This window comes from Corella eumyota, chromosome 7, assembly GCF_963082875.1.
Source record: "Corella eumyota chromosome 7, kaCorEumy4.1, whole genome shotgun sequence".
Lineage (NCBI taxonomy): Eukaryota > Metazoa > Chordata > Ascidiacea > Phlebobranchia > Corellidae > Corella > Corella eumyota.
Window position 1 is genome coordinate 885660 of NC_137496.1, and position 14035 is coordinate 899694.

The 14035-nt window shown below is 28.9% G+C and overlaps 4 protein-coding genes across 4 annotated transcripts; all 4 read left to right on the top strand.

Annotated features, from left to right (window-relative positions):
* The first annotated feature begins 485 nt into the window (after positions 1–485).
* LOC145759061 (E3 ubiquitin-protein ligase SIAH1A-like) lies at positions 486–3134 on the top strand. Its single transcript, XM_082572792.1, has 5 exons — positions 486–655; positions 1231–1453; positions 1564–1773; positions 1918–2111; positions 2325–3134. The coding sequence occupies exons 1-5, from the start codon at positions 582–584 to the stop codon at positions 2509–2511; spliced, it is 888 nt and encodes a 295-aa protein (XP_082428918.1). The 5' UTR covers positions 486–581; the 3' UTR covers positions 2512–3134.
* A 502-nt stretch (positions 3135–3636) lies between these two features.
* LOC145758983 (uncharacterized) lies at positions 3637–8635 on the top strand. The gene is made up of 11 exons (XM_082572693.1): positions 3637–3647; positions 4926–5079; positions 5165–5266; positions 5560–5655; positions 5828–5855; positions 5935–6052; positions 6176–6360; positions 6484–6647; positions 6846–6981; positions 7115–7253; positions 7353–8635. The coding sequence occupies exons 2-11, from the start codon at positions 4954–4956 to the stop codon at positions 7528–7530; spliced, it is 1272 nt and encodes a 423-aa protein (XP_082428819.1). The 5' UTR covers positions 3637–3647; positions 4926–4953; the 3' UTR covers positions 7531–8635.
* LOC145758984 (PSME3-interacting protein-like) lies at positions 3826–4925 on the top strand. Its single transcript, XM_082572695.1, has one exon. The coding sequence runs from the start codon at positions 3949–3951 to the stop codon at positions 4684–4686; it is 738 nt and encodes a 245-aa protein (XP_082428821.1). The 5' UTR covers positions 3826–3948; the 3' UTR covers positions 4687–4925.
* Positions 8636–9761: 1126 nt separating the features above from the next.
* On the top strand, positions 9762–13395 carry LOC145760061 (procathepsin L-like). Its single transcript, XM_082573925.1, has 8 exons — positions 9762–9927; positions 10085–10207; positions 10387–10563; positions 11043–11112; positions 11285–11439; positions 11694–11859; positions 12232–12340; positions 12674–13395. The coding sequence occupies exons 1-8, from the start codon at positions 9805–9807 to the stop codon at positions 12771–12773; spliced, it is 1023 nt and encodes a 340-aa protein (XP_082430051.1). The 5' UTR covers positions 9762–9804; the 3' UTR covers positions 12774–13395.
* The last annotated feature ends 640 nt before the right edge of the window (positions 13396–14035 follow it).

The following is a 14035-nucleotide window of genomic DNA, read 5'->3' on the forward strand; positions in this document are numbered from 1 at the left end:
AAAAAGTATTTATATTCAATAAAAAATAAATCAAGTGTGTTTTAACGTTAAAACTGTCTAAAACTTACATTTTTAATTGGCTTAAAACGGGTAGTACCAAAATACGGGATGCGGGAAGTTGCGGGGTGCGGGAAATACCGAGGCCGTATGTTAACGTTAATAAAAAAAACACTGAATGCGGAAAAGGACGGACTTTTTATACCCTCCCCTAATCTCCCCTTGTGCTTTATATTCAATTTCGCAACATTTCTTGACCTTTAAAGTCAATCCCACATCACCCCTTAGCCCTTTAGATAAAAACAGCAATCATCCCGCAGAAAAGTACAAAAATTCCGTTCCGTCCCGCATTCCGCTAATTTTTGTTAACGTTTACATACGGTCCCGCATTATCTCGCATCCCGTACTTTAGTATTGTCCCTTAAAACGCCCTAAAACAGATCGGTAAATTGCAGGCAAATGTTTTGTTTATTTCTACTAATAGAATTAAATCTATTATTTTTTAACAGAAAATATGTTAAGTAATTTGATGAACTTCAGATAATCATTATTAGAATAATGTTTGATATAATTTTTTTCAATTTATGGTACGAGAGAATTTAATCACTAAAATGAGTCGACAAAATTCGGCTGCAAGTAACAATGCATCTGGGGACAGGTAAAATATATAAAAGTTATCAAATTGCATAGTTTCTAAGAATAAGAGTGTCTTGAATGCATTTATTAAAGCTCCATTATTGTTGTCCGCCGGTTTAAACGGGTTGTACTAATATACCAGTCTGGAAAGTAGGGCAGCGTGCACGCACAAGATTTTTTTTATTAAAAAAAATGCACGTCTGGAATTAGCGTTTTGCACGCCTGGTGTCTTAAAAAATGTGCACGTGCAGTACTGACGCCTAAAACACGCTAACATATATTACGCGTGCACGCCTAGACAGGAAATTTTGGTACGCGTGCACTGGCAGTCACGCTTGCACGCACGAGATCTCGTCGAAAACTGCCCTACTTTGCAGACTGGCTCAAATAAACGCAGAATTCGCAAGGTTGGATTATGGTAAGATATAAAAATTCCATCCCTTTCCGCATTTATAAATCAGGCAGATGATGCTATTAGAGCTTTCTCTTCTTTTCATTACACTTCAAATTCATTTATTTAAACTTTTAATAAAACCCTAAATTGTAATTGTTTATTACAATTAAACTTTTTTGATTTATTTGTATACATTTCTACAGAAGGGTCGATAATGTTGGTTCTGCGGTAGCATTATCAGGCTCATCTGGTAGTGGTGACCTTGCCAGCTTGTTTGAGTGCCCGGTTTGTTTTGATTACGTTTTACCCCCGATTCTACAATGTCAAAGTGGCCATCTAGTGTGTAGTAATTGTCGGCCAAAGTTGACATGTTGTCCAACATGCAGAGGAACTTTGGGCAATATTAGAAACTTAGGAATGGAGAAGGTAATAATTTCTAACTTTTATATCTTTCTTCGAGTCTTATATTGTCCAAAATTTTATAAAACTAAGCTTACTTATTGGCAATATTTAAGATTTCATATCCCCCTATTTAGGTGGCAATTACGGTTGATTTTCCTTGCAAGTATGCTTCATCAGGTTGTGATATGACTTTACGTTACCTCCAGAAACCTGAGCATGAAGAGAGTTGTGAATATCGACCTTACTCGTGCCCATGTCCCGGTGCTTCATGTAAATGGCAGGGATCATTAGATCAAGTGATGCCACATTTAATGACCATGCATAAATCAATAACTAATTTACAGGTAAAGTAAAGTGGGAGGGCCGGGGTAGTTTTAAAGTGACCTTTTTTGCTAATGTATCACAAATATGCATACCAACTGTCCATATCTAATTTAAATGTTGAAAAGTGTGCAATTTGTTATATTTTTTATTTTAAATACTTTCAGGGTGAAGATATAGTATTTCTAGCCACTGATATTAATTTGCCCGGTGCAGTTGATTGGGTAATGATGCAAAGTTGTTTTGGGCATCACTTTATGCTGGTTCTCGAGAAACAAGAAAAGTTGGACGGTCATCAACAATTTTTTGCGATTGTTCAACTCATTGGAACCAGGTCACAAGCGGAAAATTTTGCCTATAGGTAAGTAATGATCTAGTAGTAAACTTTTTTAAGAAAAATTACGCAAGGGCTTTAAATTATGCTAACAATAGAAGTCTTAAGGTTTTAAAAGTACTATGTATGCGTAAAAATTGAATTATTGAAAAAAAGTCATAGATGAATGTAGTTGGAATAATGGTTAAGTTTTTTATCAAGTTACGATATTCTGATATATTAAAACCTTGATGTTTTAAGGTTGGAATTAAATGGACCTAAACGTCGTTTAACTTGGGAAGCAACTCCACGTTCAATCCATGAGGGAGTTGCATTTGCGATAATGAACAGCGATTGTTTGGTTTTTGACTCGGCAATCGCGCACATGTTCGCTGAGATTGGAAACTTGGGAATCAATGTCACAGTTTCAATGTGTAATTGCACTTAATTAAGTAAGTTTAAACAGGTTTTACAAGTACACCCCCATTAAAAAGGTATTTAGTAACTATTTGGGTTAAAATGATTTTTAAAACAACATTAAATAACTGGCATAATTATAACTAGAACTTTGATATTATAAATAAACAAAATATTTAGTTTTTTTTACATACACAAAAAGTGGTTAGAACATTTATATTTCAGTATTAAATTTTACTGTGTTGCAAACTTCATAAGTTCATTTTTAAAGGCATTTTTTGTCACTAATTTTAAAAGCGTTTGGTTAAAATATACAATATTTATAGGCTATAAATATTATTGCTAAAAGATCAAATACACTTGTGCTTTTTGAATTTTTTTTTGTTCTCAACCTTTAATTTAAGGTTCTTATTTTGTAATTTATTTAATGGCTATTTTTTATTTTGCATAATTAAAGAAGTGGCTGTATCATAAAGTTTGTTTTTTTAACTCAGTTGATATTTTACTCTATTTTTTATGTATTTATACGTATACAAGATTTGTAAGTAAGTTTTTTTTATTTGTGTTCTTATTATTATTTATATGCTACTTTAATTTACTATAATTGAACGCATAATTTTTGTGTTCAAAGCTACAAATTAGTAGTAAATTTTTGTCATACTACTGTGCTGTTATGTTAAAAAAATTCTATAGTGGATATCTTTTGTGTCTTGTTCTGAAGTTGGCAAATAAAACATGCAAATAACAAAGCTTTTCACACATTTTAAACACACAACCTTAAATTTTAGTACTAATAATGTAGTTATACAACAACTAGGTTTTAAGTGATATTAAAACTGGTTTTAATTCTAAATCCAGGATACAGTTTATTATCAATTAAGCTATTGATAAAAAGTTAGACAAGAATGAATATACTGCAGCATATGCTTCCTATTGCCGCTTCCTGTAAGTGTATTCTTTTTAATTCTATGTTCATTTATCCAAATAGATATAGTAAAGATTAATAGGATGAAAAAAGATGCCTTTGATAAAGTTTTATTATTTATTAATCCAAAAAGTTTGAGGATAACCAAAAAAATAGCTACGTCATCAGAAATAATCTTTAGCACAACCTTGCGGGTAACAACATGTGTACAAAATAAAAGAAATATGGTATGAATTATAAAGGTAAACGATTTTAATATAGAAATCTAACTATTTATAAAGCTAAGTAGTGTTTAAAATATCTAAAAATATTAAATAGGTTTGTTTATTCAATAAACTAACAATTGCTTTGTTTAAATGTGTAAATTATCGGTTAAATCGTTGTTTATCAAGGTTTAAAAGTTACGTTTTTTGTAGATTGGTTTTTAGGTTTTTAAAGTCTCAATTAGGCTTGTTGTAACAAGGTTTTAATATTTAATATAAAGTGTTTTGCGCTCAAAAACAAAAACACTTTCTATAAAGTGTTTTGCGCTCAAAAACAAAGATGAATAAATTTATAAGTGAAACTGAAATCGAGAAAAAGAAAGTTATCCGACAACAAGAATGGGAAAAAGTTCGCAAGGAAGATGAACCACTAGAGGCGCCAGAGGCGGAGTATGATCCGAGATCTTTATATGAGAGACTTCAAGAACAAAAAGACAAGAAACAAACTGATTTTGAGGAATCGATTAAATTTAAAAATCAATTCCGTGGAATTGATAAAGATGAGGCTGAGTTTTTAGATCAAGTTGCAGTTCAAACTGCAAAGATCGAAAAAGAAAAAAGAGATTTTGAAAAACAGGAGATGAAGGAAATTAAACAAGCTATTGCAGATCAAGGAAAAATTAAAACAGTTGATAAAATGGACAAAAAAATTGTTGTAAAAACAACTAAAACTGCACCAAAAGGTAATAAATCACAATTAAATATCCTTAAAAAAGCAATTAAACGAAAAAGTGACACGCCACAAAAACAGGAAGAAACTACAGTTAAAAAGAACAACAACATAAACGACAATAATTCAAAAACCATCAACAATAACAATACAGAAACAACACAAACTTCAGACAATAACAATAAAGTTCAAAAGGTTAATTTTCCTTCAGCGCTTAAATGTGTCGGTGTCTTGCCTGGCTTGGGTGCCTATTCTAATGAGAACACCAGTGACTCAAGTGAAAAGACTTCAGATGAAGAAACAGAAACTGGGTTGCTAGGTTTTGTGGTTGGAGAAGTTGAACATTAAAAATTCATATAAAACTTTTAAAAATAATGCCAATGTTTGCAATATAGCTTTATAATGTTAACATTGGTTATCTCAATTTATTACCCATATTTTAAATGTAACTTTTGCTTAAATATATTGTTTATTTAAATATTTGGTATACTATTAACAGCATCACCAATTTAAATGCCCTACAATGAATTTTAAGCTCTTTAATTAGTAAAATGATCTTTCTACTCTTTTTTTATTATATCTTGCAGGTTTAGGCTTTTTTGTTAGGCAAAAAGAATGACTTCTGCAAATAAGAGAAAGTTGCCAAAATCTCAAGCAATTAATAATGGAACCAACAAAGAACAACCTAAACCCAAGAAAAAGCAAACCAAGAAAACACATGGACTCACTGCTCAGGTTATGGTAAGTACATGGCCACAAAGTTATAATAAATCTTAGCTGTAAGTGTTAAACATAATATTAAATCATTACATAAAATATTTTTTAGAGCCAACATCGAATTAGGAATCAACTTCTCGCAGCTGTGATGGCTTATATTTTGTTGTGTGCTAGTGCACTTTATTGGTATGGAGTTGCACAACCACCTGACGTAAGCCTTTATTTTAAAACCTAATGCTTAAAATTTTTTATTAATATTTGTTTATCTTTGATGTGGGAAGGTCGACTTCACAGCCGAAACATAAAGTAACATCGGTTACATCGACTCATTCTCGAGTTGTCTTTGGAAGTTTAGGATATATTAAATTTATACTTGTTGCTAATTTATCTGCTGATTAAGTGTTGGCTTGGTATTAGGCTATATAACAAATGGTGATGTAAATTGCATAAGCTAAATAGTTAAAGCTTTATGTTTTTTGAATTTTGTATTTAATGTTCATTAAGATTCCTCCTGAATTGGAAAATGAGATTCTCAACAATTTACCCCAAGATGCTAAAAATATTGAAAGACCACGAAATTTTGGACAGAAAAATGAAAAGGTAAATCTTAAATATTATTTAATTAAATTTTTCAATAAATATTTATGTGTAATTATTTTCAATGTTTTTTATTTTTTATTGATTTCACGGGCTGTTGGATATGTTAACTTATTTTGTATACAAACTTCATAAATATAGTTATTAGCCTAATAACTATATAAATTATATTTAGACTGAAAAGAAAAGAGAAGTAAAAAATGGTATGCAGACCACTTATAAATAAGTAAATGTATAAGGTTTAAATAAAAAAAAAAATATTGCGATGCCTTTTATGTTTAGAAAATGTGGATAACTTTCAAGAAAATATTCAGAGTGAACTAATGATGAAACCCTTACAACTAAAATCTGGCCAAAAACAAAACTGGAAAAGACTTTCTAATTCTACATCACCCATTAGGTTAATACAATTTTTATGTTTTAAAATCAATCTATTTTAAAGTTTTTAAATACAGCCTATACTTTAAATGTCTATTTTACCTTTGTTCACATTTTAAATCCAAATTTTTTTCATACTTTCCAGTATATATACCATGGACAATTTTCTATCTAATAAAGAATGTGATGGATTAATGAAAGCTCATGAGAAACATTTACCAAACTTGGACCCAATAATTTGTTTCAGTGATGAAACAACCATGAAATTATATATTCGAGATTTCGACTTGAAATTAGCAGCAAAAATCTCCAAAAATGATTTTACTCAAGGTTTTTTACAACTTTCATTCCATATAGCATTTATTTATGCAATAAGTTCTTAAAATATTTAAAAATGACACAACTTAATATAATTATAATTATTTTTTTCAATCTTCTACTTTAATTTTTCAGGTACTTTTTGTTTAAATGAAAGTTTATCGTCAACAATTGGCCCCAAGTTAAAATGGAGTCAAAGCACTTCGTTCTATGTAGGAGAGAGTTCATTTTCAAGTAAATTTGAACAAAAAGTTTTTAAGCAAACTGGATTGAACCCACAAAACGGCGGAAAATTTCAGGTTTTAACATTCTTAATTGGATTTAAGTTCATTAATATCGGTAGCCTGCCTAATAGTTTTTAAAGCAACTTTTTTGCATGAACTGCTGCTTTTTTGCATTTTGTGGGCTTATAAATTGAAGATATCTGTACATATATATCGTCCACTAAGCTCCATTCTATGTAGATGTTAAACCTTGCCTAATGAATCAAATTTTAGGTGACATCTTATAAAGAAAATATTGGTTACAAGTTACATCGAGATTGTGTGATTAATGATGAAAAAAGAGACAGATTTGCAACAATTTTGGTTTATCTATCGGACGTTAAAAAAGGAGGACAAACAGTATTCCCAGGTAATTATTCAACTTAGTTTAAAAGTTTTTTTTACTTTAATTTTAGATATGAATCTGTAAGTTCAAATCCTTGTTTTTGTTTATTTATTTTTTTAAATATTTTCTAATTTAATTTTTATTTCTAAATTTCTAGATCTTGGAATTTCAGTGAAACCGAAAAAAGGGATGGCATTAGTGTGGAATAACATGGACAAGGATGGAAATTGTGAACCAAGATCTTTACATCGTGCAAATGTTGTTGAAAAGGGAAAAAAATATATTTTACAAAGATGGTAAAGTGTAGTGCTATGAAACTCAACCTGTACGCAAAAAATATTCATATAACACTTATGAGCTTTCTATGTTTGTAATTAACACTTACATCTGTTCAGGTATTACTATAAAAACTTTCCTACTTTGGGGAAAAGATTCCAAGCTCCAGATTTGCCAAAAAAATCGAATGAATTAATTCCGAGGGTGACTTGTGACGAATATGAGCTCGGAAGTTGCAGATTTTATGATGAGTGGAATCATGACCACTTGGTGGACTATAACTGGGGGAGAAATTAACTTATTCTGGTGGGGGTTATTGGAAAAAAGATTTTTAAAGAATTTCGTTATCAAAGTTTAAATTTACTATTTGACTTTTGCTTTTAAACTTTTAATTGCCAAATATTTTTAGTTTTAGAAAGTTTTTTTTTTTATATTAGATCGTGAAGATTTTAATTTTATCAGAGATTTATGTTTTGAGATTTTAAAAAAGGAGTTTTTGCTTTATAGATTTTTAGCTTCTGTAGTTTGTTTTATAAATGTTTGGGTTCATGCTTGATGGTGTTTTGTAATACTTGCAGTTTGTTGTTTTACCACTGTTCTAGTTTTTAATTTAATGTGATAAAGATTTTAGAATAAAGTTTTAAATTGATTTGTTATTAATTTGTTTTATAAAAGACTATAGATGCTTTTGTTTTAGTGATTTTGGTGGTACTTTTCATTTTTAAACCTGCTTTTACTGTCTTGTTTTAATTAATTCTTGATGTAATGGAGGCTTTTATTTAATTATCCTGACCGGTTCTTTTTTTTTTATTGTATTTTCCTTCTGGTCTTAAATTACTGACTGTTTTTCTCTGAAGCACTTTAAACTCTTAATCAAGCCCTTGTTAAAATAGTTTGTTAAAATATCTTTGTAATTAAATTTTTAAATAAGTTCAACTTAATGCTTCAACAATGTGGATTTAACACTTTAAACACACCAACCTAATCTTCATCATTTTCTTTTTTCATTTATTTCAACAATTTAATTTTTAAAGTTTTATAAAAACTGAAAATAAGTTTTCCACTGTTGTGTTTGTGCCATTATTTTGCTTTAAATTTCGTGCAATAAAGAAAAGGGAATTTTAGTTTACCTTTTCTATTGTGTAGTAACTTATGGGGCAAATATGTTTGCTTTTTTAAGAACATAATACCGCATACATTTTATAATATTAATGCAGTTTTAAAATTTTCAGTAAATATTACATAAGCCTGTTTTATGTTCATGGTAGTATGCATTACGATGCACATTATCGTCTTGTTCGCTCGAATCATTTGTAAAACGATAATCGGGGATGACGCACAGGAAGTGACGTAATATATTGCCCGGATTACAATTCCCTTGTTCCGCTGTGTAATTCTACTTAACAAGTCATTTGAATGTTTTATAGCAATATTATTTTACTTAAAATATATTTGTTTTAGTATTTAAATCTAGTAAAGAATAAAAGTTGGTAAAATTTGGTTTCGAAGAGACGTTAGGCTATGTCATTTGAACGACGATCTTTGGAAAGTTTATTGCATAATAAACAGTAAGCTTTACAGGTTGTAAATATAGGAAAATGGAGATTTATTAATATAAGTTAAGACAACATACTTTACCCTTTACGATTAAGGTGTTGTCAGGGTAATGTTTGCAGAATTTTACATTGCTGAGTGGGCGTATAAATAAGGAACTTTTTGATAGAAATCGATCTGACTACTTTTAATTACTTCCCCAAAAGAACTCGTGATGCAATTTTTGTCACAAGACCACTTGAAATTTTGCCAAAATTTGATGACTATTGTTTTTTTGTTTTAGATTTTTGGACATTACTTTTTTTGGCAAATGTTAAGTTAATTTATTTTTAATTAACTTTTTTTTAATTTGTTTAGTCATACTTCTTTTAATGTTAAATTTGCATTATTTAATAACATTCAATTAAAGAAATGTAAAATTAATTAAATGTAAGTTTTGGTAATTTAACAATTAAATTGAAATGAAGAAAAATATGCAAAGAAAATGTTAAAAATGAAAGTACGATAAATGACAAGAGAACTGTTTGATATTTCACAATCTTGTTTGAAGTGTTGCTTATAATTATCACTTGGCAATATTTTATAAAACCTTTTTGTTCTTTTTGTAAAGAAATAGTTGTAAAAATTCGCGAAAACGCCGGGAAATCGAACCTATTGTTACGTCAAACCGAGAGAGCCAATAAGAGAAAAAGGGGAATTTTATTATATGATTTGACGTCACGCTGTTTACGATGACGTAACAGCCGGTCATATGATCTAGAAAAGAGAGGAGCTAATTTAAACAAAGGATTCTTACTCGAAGAAACTGGAGGCTAGGTGGACAACAAAGAAAAAAATTCAATGACAAATCAAATATAAACGCTCTATAACAATATATTTCACAGTTAGTTATGTAGTTTGTTGTTGTTGTTAGGCAGGATTTCGATAAAACGAACGAACACTATTTGATAAAATACTCTTCTTGTTGTAGATTTTAGCGATTTTTTTATTTGTTTTAACTGTTTTACTAAAGAAAATATGAAGTTGTTTGTTATCTTGTGTTTTGCTATAATTGGCAGTGCCTTTGCCTTGAAAGAAGAAGAAAATGTCGTACTTTTTAACAAGTGGAAAGAAGCATTCAATAAAGTCTACGAAACTGGGGTAAATAATTGTAAATTAGACAATAAAATTTGCTTAAAAATACGTTTTCTTTTTAAATACAACGGCTTAAATTTGTGATAAATACATTTATTTTTTGTTGTTGTTGTGTGTATATATATTTAGTTTTAAATTTTGATGATATATTTTATTTTTTCAGGCCCAAGAAGAGAAGGCATTTGTAACTTGGGTAGAAAATTGGGGGAAAATTGTTAAACATAATTTTATGTATTCATTAAACAAAGTAACATACCGCTTGGAAATGAACCATTTTGGTGACTTGGTAAGCTAAACTAACTTAAGGTTTTAATGTACTTTTCAATCTAAAAATCATACTGTTTGCTTACATAAGATTTGTAACTAAATAATTCTAAAATTATGACAGATTTCTTTAACATTTGAAACCTTTTATATAAACGTCCATGAAAGATTTGGTAGTGAATTTTTAAATTCTTTTTTTAGAATCATACTGAATTCAGGAAAACAATGGGAGGTTGTTTCCGAAATGATTTAAGGACAAGTCGTAGCAATCCACCAAAAGGAGATATGTACATGAAACTCCTAAACTTCAATGATTCCGCTTTGCCAAAAACTGTGGACTGGGTTGAAAAAGGATTTGTAACTCCAATTAAAAATCAGGTAAAGTTGTGAAAAATTTATTCTTGAAAAGTTTGTGCAAGTAAAAAGCATTACAGGCTTAAAAATTAGATATTTAAATCTTGTTTTTACAGTGTCTTAACTTCTTAAAATAACAATATTATAATTACATATTTTAAAGAATATTTTTAATAAAATTATTGCCTTAGGCATGTAGCTAGAAACACAAAAATGTTTTATGACTAATAGGCAAGGCCTACCTAGAGAAAAATATGATTGGCAAATAACAAAATGTGTTACATAATTTAGCATTTTGTAACTAAGTGACTGAATGACTCAGCTAATATTAAATCACAAGACTTGATACCATTTCTTTGTTTTGCAAAAAACTTGCTGAAAAAGCAATTTAGGTTTTAAAAATAAGCACAATTATTTTGTAAAATTTTAATGTAATTTGAAAAAATGCTTACGGTTAAATTTCACAACTTTTTTTGCAATGAAAATTTTTTTTTTGTTATTAGGGTCAATGTGGTTCTTGCTGGTCTTTTAGTGCAACTGGTTCATTGGAAGGTCAACATTTTAAAACTACTGGTAAGTTTGTTTTTTTTATCACTTAGGCTGATTTTTTCAACTTTAATATTTTATATAAATAATACTTCTTGTTTCAATCTAATTCAAAGATTAAAGTGTGAGTTAATTGAGATGCAAATTTTAATTCTGAGTTAAAATTTAAACCCTGTAACTTAAACATTTTGCTTTTCAGGCAAGTTAGTTAGTTTGAGCGAACAGAATTTGGTTGATTGTTCGACACCAGAAGGTAATGATGGTTGTAACGGAGGCTTGATGGACCAAGCTTTTAAGTACGTTAAACTTAACGGGGGAATTGATACTGAGGATTCGTATCCTTATGAAGCTAAGGTATGCTTAATTAAGAAACGAAATAAAACAAACTGGGAACTACTGAAAACTCAATTTTTGAGGAACTAAATTAAGTGAAACTTACTTTTTTAAAAAACAAAAACTAATAGAAATTTAATTTTTTCAAGGAACCAAATTATATATAAGTGGAAATAAATAAGATTTAATAATTTTTTAAATGCCCTTAGATCTATACAAGTAGAGCTTTGGATCCAATTAATCAGCTTACAAAACTCTTTTAATTAATTTATTAGGATGACACCTGCCGATTTAAAAAAAATGACATTGGAGCAGATGACAATGGACACACTGACATTCCATCAGGGGATGAGGATGCTCTTAAGGAAGCAGTTGCTACAGTAGGTCCAATCTCTGTTGCTATTGATGCCAGTCACCAATCTTTCCAGTTTTATTCATCAGGTAAAGTTTTTGTTAAAGATTATTTTTGAGATAAAAATCAAAGATGATTTAATTAATAATTTATTCATTCATCGTTACATCATGTTGTTGTTTTGGATGTGGGATTTTTAATAATAAAACAACAACAATATTTGTTCTGAGTAATGGTTTTGTTATTAGTAAATTTGTTTACATTGCAGTAGGTGTGTTTTGGTCATTCTATTTAAACCTTAAATGTGGTCAAATTTGGAGTTTTTGTTTCAAATTTTTGGTTACGTAATTTATAATTCTTGTTTAAGTAGGAAAGAGAATCATAAACATGTTTTCTATATTACAACTTTAAAAAACTCCCGCATCAGCAATACTAACTAAATATTTGTTTTGACCCTACAGGAGTTTACAGTGAGCTTGAATGTAGTACAACTGAATTGGATCATGGAGTGCTAGCTGTTGGTTATGGAACAAATACAGACGGAACTGATTACTGGCTTGTTAAAAACAGGTAATGTTTGTAAAAATATACATTTAAAAAAACTTTTTCTTACATTGACAACTTACAGGAATATACAAATTTATTTTTAAAATGTTCGTATTTTTTAACTGGCACCTAAAGTAGTTTTGTTAATGTTTTGTATTATTTCTAATACAGACAATAAGCGTTTCATAATCCCAGGAAGTTATAAACATATCATTCTTTTAACATACTACATTAAAAAGCGTTTTCTTTTTTATTGCTAAGACTTAATTTGTTTAATTTTATTAATAACAACAAATGCCAATATAATTTGTAACTGAGTTTTTGCAAATTTTTAATTTATTATTTATTCATCCATAGCTGGGGAGAAGTCTGGGGCGAAAAGGGGTATATTAAAATGACCCGAAACAAGGATAACCAGTGTGGAATTGCAACATCTGCAAGTTACCCCAATGTCTAATTCATCAGTTCTCCAAAAAAATTTAAAAAAATATAAAAATTAAAAATAATTATTTTTGAAGTAAAATTTTTCTTATGTTGGTGTTTAAAAATTCAATTTAAATTATTTGAAGTTATTTGTGATTTTATTTCTTTAAAGCATCTTTTTGACATTAGCAAAATTAATTAATTTGTGCAATTTAATTAAGCTAATTGTAATTTTTTTTCTTATTTTAAGCAAATGTGAATTGTTTTTATTTTTATATTTTAATAATTTAAAATCAATTTTAAGCAAACTATGAAATATTCAATTTATTTAAAACTAACTTAAATCAATTCTCTACCAACAAGCTGCTTGCTTATGTTTGTACAAAACTGACCAAAACACAAATTTGATATTTTTTTATTAAACTACTATCTAAAACAACAAAGACACAAAACTTTTCATGCTATGTAAATACTTATATGACCATTCTACTGTACAATTTGAGGTTGAAACAATTTTTATTAAAAATAAGCTTTTATTTCTTAAAGACATTATTTTGTATTTTAAGATAAAAATATTCTAGTAATTTTTTATTTTATTGAATTAAAAGTGTTTCGTTATTTTAATATGAATTAGAATAAAACCTCATATATCTTAATGTATAGTGTTTTTGTTATAAGCTTTAGGTTTATTGTTTTAAACTTAGATATTATTTTTTTAGCATCATTAAGTGATGTAGGACTTTTTCAGATCACTCCTCCAATCCTCCAGATAGTCTGGGCTATATTCTCATATTAAACACAATTAACGATTTTTGCTTTATTATTTAAATATTTGGAATAAATTATAATTATTAACTTTAATTATGTAACGAAATTTCTTTATTTTATAAAACAAAAAATATTAAACATAATAAAAGTCGTTGCTATTTTACCCGATCGTGCACAAAGAAAAGTGCCTACCAAGCTGTTGGGTTATTTAATTTGTTGACTTTTTAAGCTAGTTCGTAAATTTTTTCTTTTTATTTTTTGGACAGAATGACTTGTCAATTTCTCTTGCCTAGGGCGAATAAAGACAAAAAAGGGCGTAATGTCGCTTATAAGAACATTAATTGGAGTAAATTAATTAACAACTAGCTCTAGCGGCTATTACAGACAGACAACCAAGATTTAATTTTTTTTCGAAAATCGTTAAATTAAGAAAGCCGATCTGTTCGTAGGTTCAATTAAAAACTTGTCAAGTTGCGTTGTTGTGTCCGTTTGTGAGGCTTTTTGTATTAAAAATGCCAAAACCCAAGC

Excerpts from the sequence above, each read along its gene's own strand:
- LOC145759061 (XM_082572792.1), top strand. The coding sequence starts at position 582 with ATGGTACGAGAGAATTTAATCACTAAAATGAGTCGACAAAATTCGGCT. Across the intron at positions 1,454-1,563 it reads GAAACTTAGGAATGGAGAAG|GTGGCAATTACGGTTGATTT; the intron begins GTAATAATTTCT and ends CCCCCTATTTAG. Across the intron at positions 1,774-1,917 it reads AATCAATAACTAATTTACAG|GGTGAAGATATAGTATTTCT; the intron begins GTAAAGTAAAGT and ends AAATACTTTCAG.
- LOC145758984 (XM_082572695.1), top strand. The coding sequence starts at position 3,949 with ATGAATAAATTTATAAGTGAAACTGAAATCGAGAAAAAGAAAGTTATC.
- LOC145758983 (XM_082572693.1), top strand. The coding sequence starts at position 4,954 with ATGACTTCTGCAAATAAGAGAAAGTTGCCAAAATCTCAAGCAATTAAT. Across the intron at positions 6,053-6,175 it reads AATTCTACATCACCCATTAG|TATATATACCATGGACAATT; the intron begins GTTAATACAATT and ends CATACTTTCCAG. Across the intron at positions 6,982-7,114 it reads AGGACAAACAGTATTCCCAG|ATCTTGGAATTTCAGTGAAA; the intron begins GTAATTATTCAA and ends CTAAATTTCTAG.
- LOC145760061 (XM_082573925.1), top strand. The coding sequence starts at position 9,805 with ATGAAGTTGTTTGTTATCTTGTGTTTTGCTATAATTGGCAGTGCCTTT. Across the intron at positions 11,440-11,693 it reads CGTATCCTTATGAAGCTAAG|GATGACACCTGCCGATTTAA; the intron begins GTATGCTTAATT and ends TTAATTTATTAG. Across the intron at positions 11,860-12,231 it reads TTTCCAGTTTTATTCATCAG|GAGTTTACAGTGAGCTTGAA; the intron begins GTAAAGTTTTTG and ends TTGACCCTACAG.